Source organism: Nansenia antarctica (assembly GCF_963989245.1).
Source record: "Nansenia antarctica genome assembly, chromosome: 4".
NCBI classification, from domain to species: Eukaryota; Metazoa; Chordata; class Actinopteri; order Argentiniformes; family Microstomatidae; genus Nansenia; species Nansenia antarctica.
The window spans coordinates 65,435,377-65,461,905 of NC_137689.1; the positions used below are offsets into that span (position 1 = coordinate 65,435,377).

The 26,529-nt window shown below is 47.9% G+C and overlaps 4 protein-coding genes across 4 annotated transcripts; all 4 read left to right on the forward strand.

Annotated features, from left to right (window-relative positions):
- On the forward strand, positions 1 to 1,462 carry rad1 (RAD1 homolog (S. pombe); the record flags this gene model as incomplete). Its single annotated transcript, XM_080529613.1, has 5 exons — positions 1 to 198; positions 306 to 414; positions 523 to 781; positions 915 to 1,013; positions 1,279 to 1,462. The coding sequence occupies 5 exons, from the start codon at positions 1 to 3 to the stop codon at positions 1,460 to 1,462; spliced, it is 849 nt and encodes a 282-aa protein (XP_080385739.1).
- Positions 1,463 to 2,376: 914 nt separating this feature from the next.
- Positions 2,377 to 3,946, forward strand: LOC308154980 (transmembrane protein 187-like; the record flags this gene model as incomplete). Its single annotated transcript, XM_080528206.1, has 1 exon — positions 2,377 to 3,946. One exon carries the CDS (start codon positions 2,377 to 2,379, stop codon positions 3,160 to 3,162), a length of 786 nt encoding a protein of 261 aa, XP_080384332.1. The 3' UTR covers positions 3,163 to 3,946.
- An 11,443-nt stretch (positions 3,947 to 15,389) lies between these two features.
- On the forward strand, positions 15,390 to 17,912 carry bxdc2 (brix domain containing 2; the record flags this gene model as incomplete). Its single annotated transcript, XM_080528438.1, has 10 exons — positions 15,390 to 15,545; positions 15,685 to 15,796; positions 15,878 to 15,921; positions 16,015 to 16,085; positions 16,194 to 16,243; positions 16,362 to 16,435; positions 16,590 to 16,640; positions 16,757 to 16,858; positions 17,030 to 17,158; positions 17,414 to 17,912. 10 exons carry the CDS (start codon positions 15,390 to 15,392, stop codon positions 17,654 to 17,656), a joined length of 1,032 nt encoding a protein of 343 aa, XP_080384564.1. The 3' UTR covers positions 17,657 to 17,912.
- Positions 17,913 to 18,431: 519 nt separating this feature from the next.
- Positions 18,432 to 26,465, forward strand: dnajc21 (DnaJ heat shock protein family (Hsp40) member C21). The gene is made up of 12 exons (XM_080530057.1): positions 18,432 to 18,807; positions 19,117 to 19,210; positions 19,527 to 19,650; positions 20,750 to 20,878; positions 21,482 to 21,786; positions 22,944 to 23,110; positions 23,661 to 23,754; positions 23,940 to 24,083; positions 24,221 to 24,269; positions 24,450 to 24,799; positions 24,995 to 25,079; positions 25,195 to 26,465. The coding sequence occupies exons 1-12, from the start codon at positions 18,708 to 18,710 to the stop codon at positions 25,348 to 25,350; spliced, it is 1,797 nt and encodes a 598-aa protein (XP_080386183.1). The 5' UTR covers positions 18,432 to 18,707; the 3' UTR covers positions 25,351 to 26,465.
- The last annotated feature ends 64 nt before the right edge of the window (positions 26,466 to 26,529 follow it).

The window sequence follows — 26,529 nt, forward strand, 5'->3', positions numbered from 1 at the left end:
ATGCCCCTGTCAACAACAGAGTCTCAAACTGGAGACGACCAGTACGTCCTTGTAGCCAGCTTGGACAATGTACGGAACCTCTCCAACATCCTTAAAGCCATAAGCTTCAAAGACCATGCCATCTTCAACGCCACACCAAACGGCTTGAAAGTCACTGTGGAGGACTCCAAATGTTTGCAAGCCAATGCCTTCATACAGGTTAGTGTAGTCGTGGGTTACCTAGCTAACACATCAAAGACGACATTTTAACCTGCTTATACATCATGTGAGTTTTGTTGTCATGTATTGTACCTTTTTTCTCCTAGTCTGAAATATTCCAACAATTTACCATCAATGATGATACAGTGGGGTTTCAAGTCAACCTGACCGTTCTTCTAGATTGTCTCACCATCTTCGGTGGAAGTACAGTACCAGGTAATGGTGACTGATCAAGATATTAATTCTTGCACATTTCTGCAAACAGACCAAAGCAATGTAAGCTAATGCATGTGAGTAACATAGTGTGGGTCTTTGTGTTTGAAGGAGTGACCACTGCCTTGAAGATGTGCTACAAGGGCTACGGCTACCCTTTGACCCTGTTTCTGGAGGAGGGGGGTGTGGTCACTGTGTGTAAGATCAACACAGAGGAACCAGAGGAGCCCATCGACTTTGAGTTCTGCAGCACCAACGTTACCAACAAAGTCATCCTGCAGTCTGAGAGTCTCAAAGAGGCTTTCTCTGAGCTGGACATGACCAGTGAGGTCCTGCAAATTACTATGTCTCCCAGTCAACCTTACTTTAGGTACAGTATTCTTTTCTTTTTTGGGGGGGTGGGGGGGGGGGGGGGGGGTTATCCTCTAAAAGGTTGTTGTTTGTTGGCAACCAAGTTCATCATATTCGCTACATTTCTGTTCTTGGTCTGTCCACGTGTTTAGGTTGTCTACTTTCGGCAATTCTGGGAATGCCCACTATGATTACCCCAAGGACTCTGACATGATGGAGCTTTTCCAGTGCACAAAGACTCAGACAAACAGGTCAGTTCGATCACTGTACACTGTATTTTTTACATAATTCAGTTTTGGTTGGTTCATTGAAACAAACCCTTATATTTTATATAATTGTTTACTCCATTCTGCCTACAGCAGAGCTTAAAAATTTGTATATCAACCATTATACCTGACAAATGTTTATTTCTTTAATGTCCTATTATCCACTGAGGTATTCATTTTATGTTATGGCTAATTGAACCCTAAATGTGAACCCTAAATGTGCTGATGTGCTGTTTTCTGTCTCCGACAGGTACAAGATGTCCCTACTGAAACCTTCCACCAAAGCCTTGGCCCTGTCTTGTAAGGTATCTGTGAGGACCGACAATAGAGGCTTCTTGTCCCTGCAGTACCTGGTCAGGAATGATGAAGGACAGATCTGCTTTGTGGAATACTATTGCTGTCCGGATGAGGAAGTGGAAGAAGTGTTATTGTAGCAAGAATACCACATGCAAGATCATAAGGCTTACAATTGGACATTTATAAGCTCAAGAGACAATGTAGTTTTCATTCTGTCCTGTTCTTAGGGCTTTATTATTTTTATTTGATTTTTTACTGTTCTTTGCAATGTTATGTACATGTTCATATTAAGGTGACGACAATGAAGAGTGATACTTGTGCCAGTTTCTTCCAACTTAGTTTTGTTTTTTAATGAGTTATTGCTGGTTTGATGCTCATTGTGTTTGGTTATACAGATGGAAATAAATAATGTACTGTTTGTGTAGCATATTATAATTAATTGAATATGTATAGATTATAGTCAATAGCGTTAAATAAGGACGCTGCATAGCCATTGGCTTCCCCCCAGGGCTTGTGTGGCACATAGGATATTTAGAAGTAATTGCTCACTTATGTAAATGTCTTATTTTATATGTAGGCTATAAACTTTATCTAGCATGTTTACAGACACCCCCATTCGATTTCAAGCATCTCTATTTTAAATATAAAAGGCACGAGATCACCTGCAGGTCAGTGGTGATTTTAGCTTGGCATTTCTGGAGGGGCAGTTTCGTATGACCATCACCAGTGTTAGCAAAAGTAATAGATGTCAGAAATACATTACCTGGACACATACTGTAATAAGTGCAAGTAAATAGTTACTGTTTCACTATCAACACATTAATAAAAACTAACATCCAATCATGGACAGGCATACAAAAAGTGGCTGCCCAATCAACTGCTCAATTTACAGCCACGTGATTCAAACCCCGGAAAACAAACAACACAAGTTTGTTGACCGAGGTCACTTGTTAGAGAGGAGAATTACAGTTATTTAGCATTTTCGCGTAATCTAATTAACCACATACATGTGTCTACTACAGTACAGGGTTAACATATATATTCTACAATAATGAAGTCAGCATTGTTAAGCGTGTTGGTGCCATGTGTCGTGTGCATTGCAGTGGCGCACAGCGGCGTATTGGACAGTGTCCTGGTGGAGGTGGACTATGCCCATTACGCGGAGAAGCCGGTGGACTACCTGCCCGTGTTCCTGGCCATGCCGTTCAACTCTCTGGTCAACCTGGGATACATATTCATGGGGATATATTGGCTTTTTCAACAAACAGCAGCAGACAAAGGCAAAGGAGACAAAGCCAAGGAGGAGGCACGTTATGTCAAAGACGTGTTCGCCGTCATGGCCGTGGTTTACGCGCCGGTGCAGTGGGTGCGCCTGGCCACCCTGCGCCGCGCCCCCTCAGTGCTGGACCAGTGGGTCACCCTGCCCATCTTCGCCTGGGTGCCGGTGTGGTGCCACTGTGTCCGGCACGGCTGGCGGCCGCGCTACGCGGTGACGGTGGAGGTGTGTTCCCTGCTGAGCTACAGCCTGGCGCTGGTGCACGACCAAGGGTTCGAGGTGGCCCTCGGCTGCCACGTCGCGTTCGCCGTGTACAAGGGTGTCGGGGTGCACCGCCAGTACGGAGATGCCCGGTCCCGGAGGTACCTGGGTCTGGCCGTCTTGTCCTGCGGCGGTTTCGTGGCGCTCAAACTGTTGGATCACACCCTGGCGCGGTACCGACCTTTCCAGCACCTGACGGGACACTTCTGGTCCAAGGTGTGCGACGTTTTGCAGTTCCACTACAGCTTCTGTTTTCTCACGCACCTCACACGAGTCGCCGCGCAAAAAAGGACGTCCTAGAATAACCCAGATTGAGGCCTTCTTCTAACCTGTCCACAACACATAAACCACCCATGTCATCATCACCTTTTTAATATATTTTTTGCCATTTAGCGACGCTTTTAATCCAAAACGATTTACAATTACGAATTACAGGGACATTCCCCGGCCTAACATAATCACAAGTCCAACTCACTATCCACTAGACCAGGCGACCACTACCCCTTTCTACATCTTTTAACATCAAAGGACCACATTGGAAATAATCCTCTGGCTTTCTTGTGTTATCCTTGTTTTTTTTCTTTCTTGTCTTTTATACGTGTATGCTTTTTAGGCTCTTTTGGAGTCGATAACTGTATACCCATTTTTTTTTTTTTTTTAAGTGTCAAATAAATAAATAAATTCATCATTGAAATATACTTGGGTTAAAGAAACTCGCTATAAAGACTGGACAAATGGGTCTTATGGCGCTTTTCCACTATCGGCCCGGCTCGGCTCGGCTCGGCACGCTTCGGCACGCTTTTGAACAGTTCTGGTTTTCCACTATACACAAGAGACCAGGAACGAGTAGGAGGAGTAGGCGATAGTAGGCGGAGTTACGCGTCATAACAGCGCGCCATGGTGGTGACGTATATTTTCACGAGACACAACACAGCCACAACAATAGCAACATGGAGGAACTTGAAGCTATCGTATACTTTTTCCTCGGCATGTGGTATATTATTAACCGTGGTTTTTTGGAGAGAAAGAGAAAGAGAGAGAGGAAGCTATGTACACATAATAAAGTCATGTTTTTTGAACCCTTAAAACCACTGCCTTCACTTGTCTGCTTTATGAACTGTAGTATCATTGTGTGCCGTGTTATTCACGGACAAACACGGTGCCCGGAGGCACCCTTTGCGGGTTAATAACTGTGATTTACCGTGGGTTAGGATAACAATTCAAACGTGTCCGGATAGGGGAGAGGACAGGGAATCCAAAACCGTTTGAATGGTGTCGATACGACACTGTTATCACGGTTGACACAGCGCGGAGCGAATTCCCTGGTAAAACTATTCTCTCGCCCCGCTGTCAGAGGGAGTTTCATCCAGCAGCAAGCGGTGCTGCGAGCAGCAGCGGGTGAACTCCCGGTTCATTGAGTTTACGGTTAAAAGCAGTGAGGTGATACGCAGGACTACGCCGTATACCCACTAGGAAAGGCCAAGGATTTCCATATACCCACCTAAAAATGTGTGAGGATACGTAACAGTGTTTTGTGACAGAACTTTCACTTTCATTCATAAAATTCACCCCGTCTGTGTTACGAAGCACTTGAATTTCTGACCATTGGGACTGACTATAGCGTCATACACCATCAAAGGGGGGAGATGCGACATGAAGTCAAAATGCTGCACTATCATGAACAGATCAGCCTTATAACATGTAATTTATATATATATATATATATATAATATAACATTAGACAGGGAGCGCATTTTTATTGCGTTCCGAAATGAACAATATGAGGCTGGGAGGGAAAAATCACAGTATACCCACTAGAAAAAACTAGACTACACCACTGGTTAAAAGCATATCTTCTCGGGGTGTCAGCGCGGTGGTTAAGGGCTCAAAATGACCGTATAGCGATGGTGAAGTTAGCAAAGGAGTATTGTGATTGTACCACCTTCACAGCCGGTGTTATTCACGGGCAAAGACGGTGCCCGGAGGCACCCTTTGCAGGTTAATAACTGTGATTTACCGTGGGTTAGGATAACAATTCAAACGTGTCCGGATAGGGGAGAGGACAGGGAATCCAAAACCATTTGAATGGTGTCGATCCTACACTCCTATCATGGTCGACACAGCGCGGAGCGAATTCCCTGGTAAAACTTTTCTCTCGCCCCGCTGTCAACGGGAGTTTCAACCAGCAGCAAGCGGTGCTGCGAGCAGCAGCGGGTGAACTCCCGGTTCATTGAGTTTACGGTTAAAAGCATATCTTCTCGGGGTGTCAGCGCGGTGGTTAAGGGCTCAAAATGACCGTATAGCGATGGTGAAGTTAGCAAAGGAGTATTGTGTTTCTACCACCTTCACAGCCGGTGTTATTCACGGGCAAAAACGGTACATAATAGCGATTTTTGTGTTATGCTTGTTGTAACCAGGGAGTAGCTGAAAGGACTGTATAATTTAGGAAGGGGCTGGTTATCTAACTAACTCTAAGCTAAATAGGCAGTGTAGGAGGATACAGGCAGGGGGCGCCAGCAAACCGTTAGACTAGCAGTTACTATCGTTAGCATTAGCATGGAATTAGCATTAGCATTAGCCTTGGAATTAGCATTAGCATTAGCCTTGGAATTAGCATTAGCATACAAACAACTAACACACGGTAACGGTATCACATATGAACAACACATTTATTTACATGACTGATGTATACATCCCCAGATATATACATTCCCTCCCCGCCGGCCACACACACACTCAATCACTCACTCATAGTCTCTGGCCTGAACAGGCTTATAGTCCCGGGCTGTGGTGCGCGTTGAGGCCTGGTCGGATGGCATGTGCATCGAGGAAGGTAGCAGACAAAAGGGGGGGGGTGACGTAGCAACGCGGAGGGAAAGGGCTTTCTTCGTAGTCCGCGCCGAGGGGTGAAGGGCTCAGGTCCGGGTGGTCCACGTCGAAGCTCCGATGGAGTCAGCGTTCGGTCGCAGTCCGCTCGTGGAGGCGACGATTCTGTCCAGTTTGGCGTCTCGCTTGGTCCAACGTTTAACAGCCGGCTGCTGGCAAGGCTGTCTAACGGGGACACAACTAAACGGGCTATACAGCTCTGAACTCGATAATCACTTTCCTGGCGTCTTCAGCTTCTGCACGGTGTGCGTGTTACTGAATCCGCCATCTTAGATTGACTTCTCGTTACTCTCTCTCGTTTGGTCTCTCTCGTTCTGATTCTCATCACACACTGACTCACGGACCACTTCCGTCTCTTATATATACACCACCGAACCTAGCATCCGGGTCACGGACACACCCCGGATATACTACGTCATCAAACATATACATAAACATTACAATAATAATACATACACCTTCATAAAACGTACAGAAATAGTATGAAAAATAAGAAAGGAAATAACAGGGCAAAAGGGCTGAATTTCGGGTAAACTAAAACTGGCTCTAAACTGTGGGCCTTCATAACAGCCGCCCCATGAAACCCTCGGTTTCAGTTAACTAAGGAAGGCACACTGGCTAGGCTGCTCTAGCAGCGTGAGGTAGGAGGTGATAGTGTCCTTGGTAATTTGAGGGAGCTCAATCAGGCGTGCCACAGGTCGGGTGTAAGTGCGACCACCAACGTCCACGATGGCCGTCCGCACCCTTCCATCCGGACCCGGCAGGACCTTGGTCACTCTGCCTGTCTGCCAGGCGGCGCGTGGAAGGGACTGGTCGATCACCAGTACCACGGCACCTTCGGACAAGTTGTCTCTCTCCCTCGTCCACTTCTGCCTGACTTGCAGGGTCGGCAGGTAGTGCAGTATGAACTGCTTCCAAAACTGGTCCGCGAGCACCTGGCTGTGCCTCCACCATCTTCTTCCGGTGAGCTCTGCAGGGTCGTAGACTACCTGAGGCAGTGCAGAGTCTCGCCGCCCCATCAGCAAGAAGTTGGGCGTGATGGGATCCAGATCTGCTACATCACTGGAGGTATAGCCTAGGGGCCGGGAGTTCAAGATGCCCTCAATCTCTGCTAGTACAGTCTGGAGCACCTCATCGGTAGGCACCTTCTGTCCGAGAATGGTACGTAGGACGTTCTTTACTGAGCGAATCTCCCGCTCCCAGGCTCCCCGAAGTGTGGAGCATTTGGGGGGTTGAACTCAAACTTCACTTGCTGGGAGGCGAGTCTGTCACGGGCCTCCTCAGTCATCGCAGCGTAGCTCGCCCTCAGCTCGGCCTCACCACCGACGAAGTTGGTGCCTCTGTCCGACCGGAGGGTCTTAGGGGTCCCTCGCCTGGAGGTGAACCTCTTGAAGGACATGAGGAAGCTGTCGCTTGTGAGCTGGTGCAGAACTTCCAGGTGCATTGCTCTCGTCGTCAGGCACGTGTAGATGATGCCCCACCGCTTTTCGGAGGCTCGCCGGTTTCGGACTAGGAGTGGCCCGAAACAGTCGACCCCAGTAGAGTGGAACGGAGCCTGTCTCAGTCGCAGCCGGTCCTCGGGCAGATCGGACATCATGGGCTGCGGCGGCGTGGCTCGCCACCTCTGGCAGTCCGAGCAGGACCTTTGATATCTCCGTACCGCCTCCCGTCCATGGAGTATCCAGAATCTCCGTCGTACCTCCGCGAAGACACGCTCTCCACCCGCGTGCTGCACTTTGTCATCATGGTGCTTGATGACCAACCTGGTGACCTGATGCTTAGTGGGAAGCACGATGGGATGCTTCGTGTCCAGGTCTAGATCTTGAGCGCGGCGCAGTCTGCCACCCACGCGAATGAGAACACCGTCGAGCTCTGGAGCTAAGCCGCGGAGTCTACTGTCCGAGGGGATCGGCTTCCCTTTCTCGAGACACTCCCGCTCTCGGGAGAAGGCATCCTGTTGGGCACTCTGCAGCACCAGGAGCTCCGCCGCGGTGTAATCTTCGGCGCTGAGCGTAGTATCTAGGGGTAGACCGGCCTTGGAGCAGAACATCCTCTTCTGCAGCTCTTCGAGCGTCTCACACTCCTCTCCTGGAGTAGTCTCAGGGTCTACGACCTGGGTGACTCCGCAGAACAACGTCTTACGCAGCTCTTTGTCCTCTCTGTCTTCTGCTAACGCCGGCGTGGCTGGCCACTCTGACTCCCGCTCCTGTAGGAAGTCTGGTCCCGTGTGATACAGGTGGGGCTCAGCCAGATCCTGTAGAGTTGCCCCTCTCGTGATGACGTCAGCAGGGTTCCTCTTGGTGTCTACATAACGCCAGCAGTTCACCTCAGTCAACTCCAGAATCTCTGCGACTCGGGTGCCCACGAACACCTTATACCGACATGAGCTGGACTTCAACCACTGGAGGACGGTAGTGGAGTCTGACCACATGGTGACGCTCTTCAGAGGTAGCTGGAGCTCGTCGAGCAGGAACCTTCCCAGTTGCGCGCCGTTCAGGGCAGCACACAGCTCCAGTCTTGGGATGGACTGTTGCTTTTTCGGCGCCACTCGGGAACGTGCCAGGACAAACGAGACGTGGACTTCACCTCCAAGCTCTGCCGCTCTGACGTATGCCACGGACCCGTACGCCATCTCCGAGGCGTCGCAGAATACATGTAGCGTGATGACACTCCTCTCTAGGTCCGTGGAGGGAGGGAAGTAGCTCCGCTGCAGCTTGATGTGCTGGAGAGTGGGAAGTTCCTGCTCCCAGGCCTTCCACTTCTCTTCTAGGTGACGAGGCAGAGGATCGTCCCATCCTCGTTCTTGGGCCCACAGCTCCCGGACAAGCACCTTGGCCATCGTCGTGAAGGGAGCGATATATCCCAGTGGGTCGTACTGGCTCGCTAGAGTGCTGTATATCGTTCTCATCGTGACGCGTTGAGGCTTGGCAGGCTTATTGCGATAGCGTAGAGTGTCGGTCTGGAACTGCCAGATAAGTCCGAGCGTCATCTCCTGAGCATCATCTGGTGAGTGAGAGACCCAAGCCTCGCTGCTGGTCGAGGTGGCCTCCTTCGGGAGGTCTCTGATGACTTGCGGGTCGTTGCTGGCCCACTGGCAGATCTCAAATCCACCCTCCTGGAGATGAGCACGCAGGTCCTGGACTAGCTGACGGGCTTCCGTGGCTGTCTTCGAACTGTGGAGGCAGTTGTCCACGTAAAAGCTCTTATGGACGGCGTCAAACACTCCAGGAGGTGCCGTCTCCTGCGCGGCGTGAGTCTGTAGCGCATAGGTAGCGCAGCAGGGGCTGCAGGTTGTCCCGAAGGGTAGCACCTCCCACTGGTAGATAGAGGGGTCGGGGTCGCTCGGGTCCTCTCTCCAGAGAAACCTCATGAGTGGCTTGTCTTCCTCCAACATCCTGACCTGGTGAAACATTCGCTTAATGTCACCACTGACTGCGATCGGCTGCTGACGGAAGCGCACCAGAACTCCCAAGAGGGCTGGGGTCAAGGTTGGACCAGGGAGAAGATAGTGGTTGAGGTTGAGCTTCCCCACCTGGTAGCTACAGTTGAAGACCACTCGGTTCTTCCCGTTGTGGTGAACATTGTGGTGCGGGAGGTACCAAGACTCGGCACTCTGGTTCGCCTCGGCTGGCTCAAGCTTCTTCACCAGACCGGACTCCGTCAGTTTCTTCATCTCCGTTCGGTAAGAAGCAGCAAGGACCTCGTCCTTCCTCATACGCTTCTCAGACACTGGTCAGACACTGTAGGACGGTTCGAGGGGATACTCGAAACTCTGGCATGGGTTCTCTGCGGAGTAGTGGTGTGACGTATCTCTTAACGCCCTGGACTTCGATACGCACTGTCTTTGCTTTAAGGAGGTCTAGGGCGTAGACGTCCTCCTTTGACCGTACGTAGAGCTTCTCATTCTTGTAGGGCGCAACGTCTAGCGTCCACAGCTTCTGGACGTTGTCTAGCAGCGCCGCATTCATGGAGTCCACACTGGTGTGAAGGCAGTTGATGGTCTGCACTTCTTCGGTGCGGACATGGAGGGATGACGTAGCTCTCCCGTCTCTATCTCTCCACTCGGTAGCGCCTTGGAGGGCCCACCCAAGCGCAGTCTTAACAGCCATCGGGCAGCCTCGTGGTCCTCTCAGCGGAGGACGGAGCGACACGATCAGTGCAGCGTTGTCCGAGCCGATGAGAAGGGTTGGCTCCGCTCCTTCTATCGGATGTAGGTCTACTCGCCGTAGGTGGGGATATCTTGCGCGTAACCTCTCCAGGGGGTAGTCGTAGCGGGAGAGCGCTAGCTGGTCGGCGGTGAAGACATTCTGAAGCCGATGTCTATCCGACGGCCGCCCCGCCGGGGAGATAGAGAAGTTGATTCTCGCCCCGGTGACCTCTTTAAGGTCGCGACGTATCGTGCGCAGAGTCAGCTTCTCCTCAGTCCCGTGGAGCCCCAACCGGCGCACTGCCTCCTGGAGGAGGATGGTCCGTTCCGACCCGTCGTCTAGAACGGCGTACGTGTCGTACACAGCGTTGTTGTGGTGGAGTCGGACCTTCACCACCTTCAGTAGGACCTTGGAGCCGCTGCTCTGGGTTGGGTCTAGGTAGTAGACAGGGGTTTCCTCTTCCGGTGCGCGACCGGACCTAGGGCTTCTGGTGCCCTCCGTGGACCTGGCGAGGGAGACCTCGTGTAGAATGTTGAGGTGGACCTCCTCACAGCGATTGCACTTTCTCCTCAAGGTGCAGTTCTTAGCCAGATGGTCGCGCCCACAGTTCCAGCACCTCTTGTTCTCCTCGAGCCACCTCTGCTTGGCCTCGGTACTCAGGTTGTTGAAGTCACTGCACTCATTGAACCAGTGCTCGCTGGTGCAGTACGGACATGGCGGTGGACCTCTCCGTCCCTTTTGAGGGGGTTGAGAGGAATCCTTTCCCTCAGGTCGGGCTTTCCTCTCTCTCCGAGGCTCCTCCTCCGTGTGCAGCACTCCTACTGGGCGTCCTCTGTTCGAGCTCGGCCGGTCCCAGCGGTCTCCCTTCTCCCTCTCCTTCTTCGGCTCAGCGTAACCCATGGCGTCTACGTTGGTGTCATGCACTTCCTCCAGTAGGAACTCCGCGAAGGCAGCCATGCTCAGACCCAACTTCCCGGGGTTACGAACGCGCTGCTGTCGCCGGAACCTCTCCTGCCGGAAGCGTGGGATCTTGCGGAGCAGCCGCTCTACGTTGGAGGTGCTGTTGATCTCGCTGGCGCCAGCTGGGCCCTGCGTCTTCAGCATTCCAACCAAGGTGTGCACGCGGAGCGCGAAGTCATCCAGCGCCCGTTCATCCTTGATGGGGGCCTGCTGTTCGAGGGCTTGCAGTTCAGCAAGGGCGTGGTTCCAGGGACGACCGTAGCGGGCATCCAAGTCGGCGAGCGCTCTGGTGTAAGGTGTCGGTGCGGAGGCATGGGCCAGAACCATGTTGTGGGCTCTGGGGTTCCTCACATGCTGAAGGAGAATCGCATATTTGTAGGACTCGGAGCAGGAGTCGTCCAAGAGCGTGTCTAGGCAGATGCGTAGCTCCACATACTGGCTCCTGTCCTCGTCCTTGAAGAAGGGGAACTTGGGTCCCTCCACCTGGGGAAACATCCTGTAGTGGATGATCGGGGCTGGAGTGACGGTCTGGGTGTCCGGCCTGCATGCATTTTGGTGCACTGGAGGACCTAGGGGTGTGCTACGCTCTTGGGGGATGGCTCCCCTCCCGGGCAGCGACGCTGGCTCCCTCTGGGCCGCGTAGCGGTCGGGTCCCTGGTCCTCTTCCTTCCAGGTGGTCAGCTGGGCCTGTAGTTGGACAGTCATGGCGGGGGTCATGGAGCCATCGGCGGGGGGTTCAGGAGATGGCACTCGAGAGGGCCGTGCGGATGATGCTCTGGAGCTACGGGCCGACGGAGCTCTGCTGATGCACACGTCGCGCATGGTCTGCATCACTTCCTCCATCTTCTCCGCGTGCAGTTGCTCCCTCTCCATCTGGAGGCGGTCGCGCTCCATCTGGAAGCGTTCACGTTCTAGCGCCTCCTGGCGCTGTCTCTCCGCCGCGCGTTCCGCTCCGTTCATCTGGAAGCGCTCGCGCTCGTACTGGATGCGTTCCCTCTCTAACGCCTCCTGGCGCTGTCTCTCCGTCTGGAGGCGGTCGCGCTCCATCTGGAAGCGTTCACGTTCTAGCGCCTCCTGGCGCTGTCTCTCCGCCGCGCGTTCCGCTCCGTTCATCTGGAGGCGTTCGCGTTCTAGCGCCTCCTGGCGCTGGAGGCGTTCACGCTCGAACTGGAGTCGTTCCCGCTCTAACGCCATCTCGGCCTGTTGGCGCTCCCGCTCTAACGCCATCTCGGCCTGTTGGCGCATACATTCGGACAGCGCGGCACTACTCCCTCTGGAGTGCAGGCTATCCGCCCCAGAGGCAGAACTGCCCACGGAAACCCTGGACCGGGAGGAAACCACTGAGCGGCAGGAGCTAGGTCTCGAGCGCGCCGTACTGGGAGGCAGATCGTTAAGGCTGAGGCCCTCCCTCTTCCGCCCGCAGGCGCTGTCGGACCGGGCCTCTCCTTCCTGCTCTTCCGTTTCCACGGCAAAACCCTGCGGTTCTGCCATCTCATCCTCAGGCTGGTGCTCTTTGAGGGCTGTCTCAGTGCTAGCCACCCGCGCGCCGGCGGACACCTCGGCCTCTCCGACCACTGTATCCCGTGGAGTGCGCTCCTCGCTACCACTCAGTGAGCTTTCGAGCTCAAGCTCATACTCCTGTAACCTCGGAGGCAACCGCGGGACTCTCTGTGGTCGTGGCTCTGGCTCAGGGGGCGGAGAAGGGGGGGTAACTGTCTGGTCTGGTTGGCTGCGCTCAGCCATGCTATCACTACACTACCTATCCGGCTCGAAGGACCAATTGTAACCAGGGAGTAGCTGAAAGGACTGTATAATTTAGGAAGGGGCTGGTTATCTAACTAACTCTAAGCTAAATAGGCAGTGTAGGAGGATACAGGCAGGGGGCGCCAGCAAACCGTTAGACTAGCAGTTACTATCGTTAGCATTAGCATGGAATTAGCATTAGCATTAGCCTTGGAATTAGCATTAGCATTAGCCTTGGAATTAGCATTAGCATACAAACAACTAACACACGGTAACGGTATCACATATGAACAACACATTTATTTACATGACTGATGTATACATCCCCAGATATATACATTCCCTCCCCGCCGGCCACACACACACTCAATCACTCACTCATAGTCTCTGGCCTGAACAGGCTTATAGTCCCGGGCTGTGGTGCGCGTTGAGGCCTGGTCGGATGGCATGTGCATCGAGGAAGGTAGCAGACAAAAGGGGGGGGGTGACGTAGCAACGCGGAGGGAAAGGGCTTTCTTCGTAGTCCGCGCCGAGGGGTGAAGGGCTCAGGTCCGGGTGGTCCACGTCGAAGCTCCGATGGAGTCAGCGTTCGGTCGCAGTCCGCTCGTGGAGGCGACGATTCTGTCCAGTTTGGCGTCTCGCTTGGTCCAACGTTTAACAGCCGGCTGCTGGCAAGGCTGTCTAACGGGGACACAACTAAACGGGCTATACAGCTCTGAACTCGATAATCACTTTCCTGGCGTCTTCAGCTTCTGCACGGTGTGCGTGTTACTGAATCCGCCATCTTAGATTGACTTCTCGTTACTCTCTCTCGTTTGGTCTCTCTCGTTCTGATTCTCATCACACACTGACTCACGGACCACTTCCGTCTCTTATATATACACCACCGAACCTAGCATCCGGGTCACGGACACACCCCGGATATACTACGTCATCAAACATATACATAAACATTACAATAATAATACATACACCTTCATAAAACGTACAGAAATAGTATGAAAAATAAGAAAGGAAATAACAGGGCAAAAGGGCTGAATTTCGGGTAAACTAAAACTGGCTCTAAACTGTGGGCCTTCATAACACTTGTCGTAAATAAAAGTTCTATGATGCATTGAAATGACATTAAACTAAGATAATACGATGGTCAGCATAATTTTTCTAATCTTTATTAATAAGCTATTACAGAAACTGTAGTGACATTTTCCAAGAGCGAATGTGGTATTTAAAGATGGCGTTTAGCGAAGAAATCTATGAACATGGGATGACGATTTCCATTGACCAATCAACAGTGTGCAGCGTCACACGTCACATGCAGCCTGGCAAAAAGGTTCCGGGTCTCAAAAAGGTTCCTGCCCTCGAAGGGTAGCTAAAGAAGCGACCCGACCCAGGCCGACAAATGGAAAAGCGCCAAAGAAGCAGGCCAGCCTGGGCTGACCCAGGTCAGCCCTCTAGTGGAAAAGCCCCATTAGGGTAACCATGGGTTACCGTTGAGGTCAACAGTCTGAGGTGTGATGTTGGCTGAGCAGAATGTTCCGGAACACAGGGCCGGTCCTAGGCATAGGCAAAAGGGCGCCAAATGCCCCCCCCCCCCAAAAAAAAAAAAAAAAAAACATTTAATTACATTTAAATAATTTTGTCTCTATGAAAATATGTCTCAGCCTACTGTCTATTTTTGTCTTGAAACCATTGTTTTCCATATTTTTACTGTTGAATGTGTGGGTGGTGATGAGGCAGTACTGGTGGCTTAATGTGGTGGTGGCTAAAATTTTGGGGGAGGGGGGGGGCATCAAATCATACTCTCGCCTAGGGCACCTAAATGCCTAGGACCGGCCCTGTGGGAACATATATCAATAAAGCAAGAACTTATATAATGGACAAAGACAATGGTTGTATGATTGTTTTTACTTCCCTGTTGCTTTACCTTTTAATGTGCAAGCCAAGCAATGCATAACATTCTCATCCTCACATAATATGACAATGCATAATATTATTATTCTATATTATTCTATTATTATTCTCACGTAGGCTAATATAATTAAGCAATGTCACACGAGAGGGAGTGCTGTTATACTGAATATCAGCACGGCTGTGATTCGGTCGTAGGTACGAGGCTGCACTCCCTCTCGTGTGATATTGCTTTTATACAACATTTCTACAGCGCCATTTATTCATTAACAGTAATAAGCGACAACAGATTATGATTTGTTTGTTTATTTAATCATTTATTTTCGCTCCGCCAACAAAAAATTGTTCTGCAACTGAACTCCAACTGGACTGTTTCCTAGTAACCCGAACACAAACATCCGCGCAGGCTAGCTACTTTGTATCGTGTACATCTATCTGAGATTCAATACGGTAGTTGTCATGATATGGGTTAGGGAGGCAGACTGAAACACATCAACCCCTATTTCATTATATTATATTTTTTCTAAATAACAACGTCGATCATTGATCGGCAACGACACTATATAATTGTTTGCCTGACTGGCCATCGGATTTGAGATCCTAATATCTAAAAAGCAATACTGTTTTCTTATTTTATCGGATTAAAGTAGCAAAGACGACACATTTACATTGACCGCCAGTCAAACTGCGAACACTTCTACCACCCAAAAGGGGGCGTGGTCGTTCTGATGACAGGGAGATGACGTATGACTGCTCTGATGAATATCCGTCTGCACTCTCGCTCCGCTACATTAGGTGGCGCTAGTGTTGCCTTGCCTTCCACTACCACGTGTGTTTTCAGCGTGGACTGTGCGCTTCCTGTGTATCCCACCAACACATAAAATGTCGCCGACCAAGAGAAAACGTGGAGGAAAAGGTCCAGGTGGTAAAGCAGGAAAGAAGGCCAAATTAGAACAATTAGAAAATGGACAACAAGAGCAAAGTGGTACTGGTCAAGAACAGAATAATGACATCATCGTCCCACCACCAGTGTCAATGGTAAGTGACATATATGTTAAAAAACGGGACTACACTGTTCCCTGCATTAGCATGAAGAGGTAGCAACAAGTCTCTAGCTGGCTATTAGCTACAACAATTGTGTTGACTTTTACCAACCTGGCTGTCCTTCCCCAAACAGGGCAAGTGGAAAAACAAAGAACGAGTTCTTGTGTTCTCGTCGAGAGGCATCAACTTCAGAACACGACACTTAATGATGGACCTCCGGACTATGATGCCACACGCTAAACGAGGTATGCTTCCTTAAGCTGCTAGCTGGCCTCTTCTCTTGATGTCAAATATGTCTCCTAAAACTGTATTTGTCACTCTTGCAGATACCAAAATGGACAGAAAGGACAAACTCTTCGTCATAAACGAGGTGAAATGGCTTGAACATTTACTAGGGTGATACAACATGATACAACACCTTTCTTACTTGTTCTGGATTACTAAAGGCTTTCTACCTTTTCAGGTGTGTGAAATTAAGAACTGCAACAAATGCATATTCTTTGAAGCAAAGAAGAAGCAGGATCTCTACATGTGGTGAGTAGTTGTAGTGGATCAGAAAGTCATCACACACTCCCACTTATGTTTAGGAAACAAATGCTGTAGGCCTATATCTTACACGTATTTGCCCCTTTTTCTTTTTAGGGTTGCAAATGTCCCTCATGGACCCTCTGCAAAGTTTTTGGTACAGAATAGTGAGTATTACCTGCAATGTGACGGGTCTTTCTTCACTATGCTTTGCATTTATTTACAAATCAACGTATGGTTGGATTTGGGACCACACTAAGAAAGCTCTCTGTGTTCTTGCTGTAGTCCACACACTGGCCGAACTCAAAATGACTGGCAACTGCCTGAAAGGATCCAGACCGCTGCTCTCATTTGATCCTGTGAGTACTGTTGAACGCTGCTTGATTAAACAGTTTGTCAACATGTGTAAAATACAAAGTACAGTTTCTTTACTCGACAAGTAAATACTTGCTATTAAGACTAATATATTGTTATTAACATGTTCATTGTTTACATTTTCTTTCTATCTAATAGCAATTTGACAAGGAGCCCCATTATGCAGTGCTGAAGGAGCTATTCATCCAGGTTAGTCGTTCGATCAAAACGGACAAACAACTTACAGCTAATGATGTGATTGTTTGTCACTGATTTTCTCTGGTGATTTACCAGTTCCAAAGTGACACCTGTTCCTTTTCTTTTAGACATTTTCAACTCCACATTACCACCCTAAGAGCCAGCCCTTTGTGGACCATGTCTTCACTTTCACCATTGCAGACAACAGGATATGGTTCAGAAACTACCAGGTGGGTTTCACCAACTCCCTCTTTGACCTATTAGAGCCAAAGTATTCGCACCTGAATATTCCTACTTTTTAAAACCAACTAGGTATGATTATCCCAATGGTAGTGTCAAAGACATGTTCATGTTTAAAAGAAATGTGCACATCATTCATTTTGACTTGTTTTGTGTCTCAGATCATTGAGGAAGATGCTTCGATGGTAGAAATCGGGCCTCGCTTTGTCCTGAACCTCATCAAGCTATTCCAGGGGAGTTTTGGCGGACCCACCCTCTACGAGAACCCATACTTTGAGTCTCCTAACATGGTAATATTCTGTCAGTGCTACTAGATTTGTTGGAAACTGGAAAATACTGATGAACAGCTCATTTCCAGAGGGATGTTTTTACCTTGCTTGAATGTCAGCCTTTCTTGTACTCAACAAGTAGAGATTTGACAGGTCATACACAAGTTTATTTATAAGACAAGGAACTGATCACTAATGATGCCATTTATTTTGACATTGTGCTATTGAAGGTTCAGATCTTTGTACATTGGTTCATTACTGGTTCTCTCTCCTCAGCACCGGCGGCAGATCCGAATGGCCACAGCTGCCAAGCTGAGGGAGAAACAGATTCTCAAAGATCTGCAGAAGATTAAGAGGACTGAGGCGAAGGAAGACGTGACCAAGGACGTCACAGCGGATGTGTTCCTGACACCAGCCGAGGAGAAGCCACCCAACATCCAGCTGGAGGCCCCTGCACCCAAAGTGGTGAAGAAGAACAAACACAAGGCCTTCAAACGACAGAGGATGCAGAAACGCTAGAGACTTCCTGTTTCGTATGGCCTGGCCTGTGACAGAAGGTGTTTGTGAAGTGTTTATGGTGTTTGTCAATGTGTTTGTTGCCTCTGGTGGGGAGGATTGCCCAGAATTGAGTTGACCACCAAGCCCTACAGCCTTTCAAGGACTGTCAATATACATTCATGTGCTCCCTTTATGATAATATTCCAGCTGTACAAAAACAACAATGTAACTTGTCTGATGCACCTGTTATCCTTTTCTTGTTGTTGAATAGAAATGATTAAACTTTGAGAATAATCTGGTTTTTAAACTTTTGTTTCATTGTTTATGATTAGCAACAGATGGCACAGATGGCCACAGACGGAAGTAAAACATATGGATGACTGAGTTAGTGTTAGGATCATTAGGCTCAGTTAATACTGCACCAAATGACCGGATCAAACGTTATTTAGAAAGCACGTTTTGTACACAGTTGTAATACAATGCACTTTACAGGACATCAGCAAGCCTAATGCAAGGTGAAGGATAAAAGTAGCTGAAGTGAAGTAAAAAGGATGTGCTAAAACCACAGCTGATTTTAGAACACCTGGATAATATCCAACATAATTTGCACTGATAGGCCAAATTAGAAATACATTAAATGTATAATGGCCATACTGTATAGAAAGAGCAGAGTGAGAGCACATGAGTTTTTTCGTAAGTCGTGTCGATTGTGACTGACGTCATATTTAAGCGCACACCGGCAAAGTTGACGTAAGCTGCTGTAATACAAGTCCACATTGTGCGGTGATGGTGAAGTTGCCAAGCTACAAGGACAACCTATGAAGTGTATACATTGAACATTACATTATTTTCGGACTGATTATGGTAACGTGCAACATTGAGGAAAACCCCTGTTACTGTACACTGGCTCGCTTGTTTTAATAAGGGAGACCAAGGAGGAACACTGTTAGCGTAGCTTGTTAGCTAGCGAGCTAATGTTAGCCATTTTCAGAGGAAGTGATCCCACCACTGTCACTGTCTGGCCCTGCTGAAGACTCAACCTGATCTCATCTGAACGACCTCAAAGCTCAAAATGAAGACGTGTCATTATGACATATTGGGTGTCAAAAGGGACGCGACTGATGATGACCTGAAGAAGGTCTATCGCAAGTTAGCCTTGAAGTGGCATCCAGGTACAGTATGTTGGGGTTTCTAATAGCATTCTCTCAATATGTTTAAGGTGACAAGTCAGTTTATCATCTACAATGCTTTTACATTTAAACTGGCTTGGAAACAAAAGCATACAGACAGGCAATGCCAGTTAACACACATGACACAGTCATGTAGCCTATATAGTATATATATATATGTGTAGTATATATATATACAGTCATAGAAAGGATTTTAAGCAATTCTAAACTAATTCTGGGTGTTTGTGTTATGTTATATATTACTCTAATTATTTGCATTACTAGAATGGTGAAACACTTTGTCATCACCAGATAAGAACCTGGACAATGCGGATGAGGCGGCAGAACACTTCAAGCTGGTTCAGGCAGCGTATGAAGTCCTCAGTGACCCACAGGAGAGAGCATGGTGAGTACTAACAAACATGTACTGCCATTCAGGTGAGAGGACTGAATTGACATCGTGTTTGGATCGGGCTCTGAGTGGTCAATATGAATCCAATGGAACTTGGCTAAAGACCCAGTCTGGCTGTGCATACATACAGTAGTACCATTCGCATTCCACCATGGCCACTGAAATCATGTAAATGTGTGTCAGTGTGCTCTCTGTCAACTTTCCAGGTTAGAGAATGATAACAACCAGACCAGTTGCCAGCACAGCTGCCCAGTGTGTGAGGAGGTAATAGTAATGGTGGCGTAATGCTGCGCTTCTCTCCCCTATCCAGGTATGACAACCACAGAGAAGCACTCCTGAAGGGGGGGGTGAGTGGAGAGTATGCGGACGATAGTGTTGACCTCGTCCAGTACTTTACTGTCACCTGTTACTCTGGCTATGGTGATGATGAGGAGGTGAGTGTTAGATCTGTGATGTATCTGTTGCCTCTCCTCAGAGGGTATCTTACCACATGTAACCTGTCCTATTGTGCTCATAATATCATAATTGGAATGTAACTGGACTCATGAGAAGGAGATGTTTCTGTTTTGTCCTCCTCACCTCACTGCAGTACAGTATTGTCAACAGGGGTGCACTGCAAACTTCTTACTTTTCTGCTTAATTAGCTGTTTTTATCTAAAAATCCATGTGAATAGATCTTAATGAATGAATGAATGGTCTTTATTGTCATTGCTATAGTACAGGTACCAAACAACGAAATTTGGGAGGGGTGGCTCCCCTGGTGCTAGGAAAGAAAAAAAAACTAAAAAAACAAGAAGGGAAAGGAGCTGGTTTACATAAATAAAGGCTATGTACACTATCCACTATACTATACTGTACAGATAAAACGACTAGGGTTGTCATATTGCACAATAGTGTTATTGCACATTCATTTAAAGTGTCGCAGTTTGCTGGCTTGAAATGTTCACATTAAGGTCTAAGTCTCATCCAAGTCACATGATGCGCAAGCTAACTAATCTTCCTGTCTGTTAAACTCTCCTGCTGACATACCTTTTAGCTTCAGACAGCTGGGTACAATTCCAGACAGTGTGGAGAACACAGTCACAGTAAACTGTTTTCGAAGCAATTATGCAGGTGTTAAGGTCAGGGCTGCTGCTACTTACACGTGCATCATTGTTAGACCACCGTTAGTGCTAGCGATGTCCATTTAGCACCATTAGTGCTAGTGCTACCCCACCCCGTAAGAAAAAAAAATCTCCTGTAAGGTTAACCAGTAGAGGGCACCAGTAGCTCACATTGTCCTTGTAATCTCTCTGGAATTGGAACACATCTCTCAGTTTGCAGTCATGGTGACTAGCACGTGTTTTACTGTTTGGGTGGTAGAGATTTAAAACCCTGTGGTTTTAGCGAAGGCAGTTTACCACAATATAGTAATACATCTGTATATTCTTTAAGTTACTATGTTACCAGTGTATTTTCTTGGGTGAACTGTTCATTTGCTTCTACTAGACAACTGTATTACATTACATTACCTTCCCTCTCTCATTTCATCAGGGTTTCTATGCAGTGTACAGAAAGGTGTTTGAGTCCATCACAAAAGAGGAGATGGAGAGCAGCAAAGAGGAGGACGAGGAGGAGGATGAGTTCCCTCCATTTGGAGATTCTCAAAGTGACTATGACACGGTAAAAGTTTGACCTCGATAAGCACAACACTTTCAGCGATTAATAGATACGCACGGTGCAAGCGATAATCTGGTTCACCCATTGATATGGGTTTTACATGAGTAGCGTCATGTAAAACCCATTTACATGAGTAGTGTCACCTTTTGGCCTATGGCATGATTAGTTCTGTAGAATTCACTTAAAGGACCAAATAAAAGTAATGGCACACATAGTAAATGCGTTTCTACATCAGCCCATGCTTGTGTTTGTTTGTTTTAATCAAACTTAATCGGTAATCAATGTTGGTCCTGGAGCTGTTGGTCTAAATGTGTCCCAGCTTTTTCCCAGTGCTATCACAGCTAATTGAACTAATCAACTGATCTTCAAAACATTGATTAGCTGAATGAATTGGGTCAGTGCTGAGCTGGGAAAAAAGCCTGCAGCACTGCGGCTCTCCAGGACCAGGAATAAACGAAGGATCACTGTATTTAATGATTATTTACGGTATCTTCTGAGGTCATAAGAGCAATGAGGCACCGTTCATTTTTAAAAATGTTTAAATATACTGTATATTGTTGAACTTTCAGTTGATAATCAACATGTATATCTCCACGCGTCCACTAGGTGGTGCATCTCTTCTATGGCTACTGGCAGAGCTTCTCCACCCGCAAGAACTTTGCCTGGAAGGAGGAGTACGACACCCGGCAGGCCTCCAACCGCTGGGAGAAGAGGGCCATGGAGAAGGAGAACAAGAAGGTGCGTGAGAAGGCCAGGAAGGAGCGTGGCGAGCTGGTGCGCCAGCTGGTGGCCTTTGTGCGTAAGCGCGACAAGAGGGTGCAGGCCCACAAGAAACTGGTGGAGGAGCAGAACGCCGAGAAGGCCAAGAAGGTGGAGGAGCTGAGGCGCAAGCAGAAGCTGAACCAGGCCAAGTGAGTGGAGCGCCGTGCCTGCCAGTCTGGAGAGGACGGGAGGGGTTCTGAATGATGATGTACTGCCCCCTCTGACACGGGTGACAGGGAGTGTGAATGGATAATTTAGAATTAGATTCGGTTATTTTCTCACACTATAGCCCTATGCGGACAGGATTAGTATTTTGTGGTGACCTCCGTAATTTAGTAATTACCCCCGACTTCTGTGTTTCGTGTGGCGCATTCGGACGGGTGAAGTCCAGTGTTTTACTGGAATTGACTGACAATCCCCCGGATATCACGGATCCACGTGCGTAAACACCAAGTGCCTGAAATGATAGGTTTTAATGCTTTGGACAATTAAAAACATATTCACTCAGATTTATAGCCTGGAAATGTAATAGAAACATTGATAATAGTAGTACATGCATACAATAGCAGTACGACAATGGACAGTGTACAAACCCCAACTCGGACTTGATGCATTTCAAGTTACTTGCAGAAACAGAGGGGAGGGCTATTCATTCTGCATCCACGCATGCAACTGTTCACATTTCTGGTGTAGCAGGTTCACTACTACTATTACCACAGGACCTCCAGAATCAGCGAAATAGGGAAGGTAATTTGCGGTGGAATGTTTTACTGAAATGTTTACGGACATGACTGATTCAAACGGGATAAAGAAATTACGGACATCACCACATAATACTAATCCAGTTTGAATAGGGCTTACATCTGTTTGGTCAAGTAATAATTTGACTGGATCCGTATGTTGACAGTCCAGTACAGACAGATGATATTTCAACCTATTGACATTTCCACAGCGGGGCTACCACAGTGTGTGCCAAGGCCAATTGCTTTTCCACAGTCACTACAGGGCTTAGCCTCCTCTACCGGTCCTCATTAGGCCAAACAGGGCCAGGGGAGCATTTTAGAGCAAGAGTGGGATTTTCTTATCAGCATCGAATTGATTTGAATGGCGCATTTAAAAGCTAAAATTGTCACAACGTACTGGAGGCTATTTGAAATGCATTGCTAAGTGTCTCCTCTGTAGTTCACCACATTTTGAACTGCAGAATGTAAACAGGGGACACACTTGCACGCTGGCACCGCTATGGAGAAGCGGCTACTGATCTCCTCAGATCCATAGGTAATACATCTCCCCCCTCCCTCCACAGATTGGCCGAGGACTACAAGGAGCAGAGCTGGACTGCCATGTCTGAACTGGAGAAGGAGCTGCAGCAGATGGAGGCTCAGTACGGAGAAGAGTTTGGTGACGCGTCATCCGAGAGCGAGGGGGAGGAGGATGTGGAAACACAGGACAAGGTGGACCTGGAGGGAGCAGGTCAGTTCAGAAAACACTCGTCTGGCAATTGGCTGTTTTGTCATTTACAAAATCACATATTTGGTACCTTACCCTGAAATGAGTCTATGGACAAGGACAAACTTTGATTAACACTTTGGTTCTGTTTATCTGGGCACTGTAACTAACAGCTAATTGTGAGCCAAAACCCAATGCATATTGATGGACCCTAAATTAGCATGTTTGAATTTTCATGCCCAATTAAATTTCTCTGAAGAGACTCAACTACTTGTTTTAAATTACTTTGAGATGATTTGAGCAGGGCATTTAAAACATGTTAACATGGGGTCCATTGACTTGCATAGGGTTTTGGTTAAACATGCTAGTGGATTAAAGTCTGTCTTACTTACCTTAAAAGACTCCTTTTAGGGTAAGTAAAACCCAAATATCAGATTTTGTGATCCATCCCTTTAAGCCTACACAGATGGACTCTGATCTCTGGGACAGACACGACGTAGTAATGATGATGATGATGATGACGATAATGATGATGATACAATCCCAAATGTGATGCATGTCTGTTCCTCCACAGACACTCTCCAGCCAGATGGGGCTGATGAGCTCATGGACTACGATGATGACCTGTACTGCCCTGCATGTGACAAATCATTCAAAACCGATAAAGCGTAAGTTGTGTGGCAGCTTTTCCCTCCCTTGTGACTAATTCGGTGCAGTCCAGAGGGAATACTGAATAGAGTTTCTCTCTGTTTGCACTAAAATGTACATTTGCTCTCTCTGTGTCTCACTCTGTCTGTCTCTGTCCTTCTTTCCACACCAAAATAATTGTTTTTTTCTCTGTTCACATTGACAGCATGAAGAATCATGACAAGTCCAAAAAGCACAGAGAGATGGTGGCATTGCTACGGCAACAGCTTCAAGACGAGGATAAGTCCCTGAATCTGAAGGAGGGAAGAGAAGAAGAGGAGGAGGTAGAGGAGGAAGCACCAAGACAGAGGTGTGTACGGTACCTTAAAACGAATGTAGTCAAAATACCCCAAAAAACAGAACATAATACAAAATACGCACAATTTACAGTATGTTCATAAACATTATAAACTGCCTGAATGTGAATGTTGTCATTCTTATCTTCAGGCTGTCTAAAAAGCAAAAGAAGAAAAAGAGACAACAAAAAGCTGCAAATGTAAGAACCTGTGTTTAACACAAGAAAATCAACTGAGTTTTAACAACAGTCAGAACTGCCATCTATCGTTACGTTCTTGTATTTTACCCCAGATACGAAATGATCTTACTCTTTAATAGCTCTTTAATAGTATTAGATTATTGATCTTTATTAATACCTCTCTCTCTGTCTCTCATTCAGACACCCCAAGAGGATGTGGAGGAGGAGGAAGAGGGGGACCCTGCTGCACCGGAGCCCACCCCCCCACAAACGGAGACCCCTAAAGGCACTGAGACCCCTAAAGGCACTGAGACCCCTAAAGGCCCTGAGACCCCTAATGGCCCTGAGACCCCTAAAGGCCCTGAGACCCCTAAAGGCCCTGAGACCCCTAAAGGTCCTGAGACCCCTAACGGTCCTGAGACCCCTCCGCCAACGCAGACAGGCATCAGTGAGGATGACCCCCAGCCTTCCTCAGAGAAGCCCAGCGATGACTCGCCACAGGACGGACAGCAGCAGCAGGAGGAGGACTGCCCACCCACAGACACTAAGAGGTGACCACTTGACCAAGCCCTCCCTCTATCTGTGACACCTGAGATAGGTCATCTTTAGGCTGTCGCTTATCATCACTTAGAGAAACATGATGCGTTTTGCGATGTTTATGGTGGACACTCACCAGTAATGGAATTCATCGTATTCATGCGTTTCGCATTTACAATGTTTTTGTTATTTATTTTTTATATCATCAGCACCGCAAAGACAAAGGGGAAGAAGAATGTAGGAAAAGAGGTGAAGAACATCAAGCCCCAGGGAAGAGGAGAGGAAGCCGCTGAGGTACGTCAACACGATTGTGAAAATGTAACTGAACCATGTTTGACAGATTGCAGTGATGTCTTGTTAGTAAAGCCATGTTTTAACGAGTCATTCCACCCTCTCTAACACCCTGAAGGACCCCAGTCTCCTGCGCTGTGTTTCCTGCCACTACGAGTTCTCCACCAGGAACAAGCTGTTTGACCACCTGAAGACCACAGGCCATGCCACCGCCCTCTCAGCCAATGGCAGTGTCCCCTGCAAGAGCAAGAAAGAGAAGAGGAAGAACAGATAGCCTGTCCCACTGAGGCTGGAACAAAGACTGAACCAGCCCCACATCACTGGCAATGCTAGAGGGGTCTCCACAGAGTCTGTTCCAAAGTCTGTTCCCTCAATGGAGGAATGGCTGCTCATGGTGAGCAGAGAGATGGAGCTTTCATAAACTGGACTGTCTGGAAAAAGAGACTGCTGTGTGATTGCTGTTTGAGGTTTTTGCATGTTTAGAAAACAATCCACGGCCTATGTCTCAATGAGATTCTGAGTATTGGACAATGAACTTGAAGAGGATGTTATTATGTCTGACAAGCCTCAGCCTTGTCCTTCTCCTTGTCCTTCTGATCGGAAGTTCTCGGCCTGTTTGGAGACAATAAAACAGTTTTAAGTGAACCCCTCATTCCATTACCCAGGCCTCCCAGTACACCACTGTATTCTGGTCACATCGTTGCTTCCCTCTTGGATTTTGCATTTTGTCAAGAATGTCCATCTTGTGCCATCAGACCCTTTGTTATCTTGGGAATCGTCATACAAACAAATTCTAATATAATTCTGTGATGTGTTGTGTTCAGTCATTAGGCCTTCATGTGAGGTGAGGTTTTGTTCACCTGTCGTGAAACTGTGTTGTGATGCTGCTCATATTCTATATTTATACAAAAACAACAACCTAAAGGCAGATGGTTCCACGTTAAGTGTGTGCGTACTGCGTAGGCTCTTTGTAAACAAAGATACTACATAAACATTAGGATCTTATCCAGTGTCTGTGTCTTTATACACCCAGTGTTGGAGGGATACTCCGAAGTAGTTTTTCGGAGCTCTGCAATCTTCACTATTGAATTGTTGAAGGCGTTATTAGACTATGGGCATCTCTGAAACGGCAAGGCTTGTGGGGGGCTCCCGGTCAGCAGTGGTGAGTACGTACTGACAGTGGTCCAAGGAGGAACGAACCACAAGCCGGAGACAGGGTGTTGTGCGCCCAAGGCATGTCGATGTGTGAGCATATTAGGCACAATACCAACAGCATATTAGGCAGGTAGTCATAATGTTTTGGCTCATCAGTGTATGAGCTATAGCCCTCACTGTACATCACATTGACATATTTGATATCATTTGGGTTCTTTGAATGTAATGCTTTACTGTGAACCCAAGTATTGTGTGTGCACCAAAAAATTGTCTATCTTTATCACGTGTTCAGATGCAG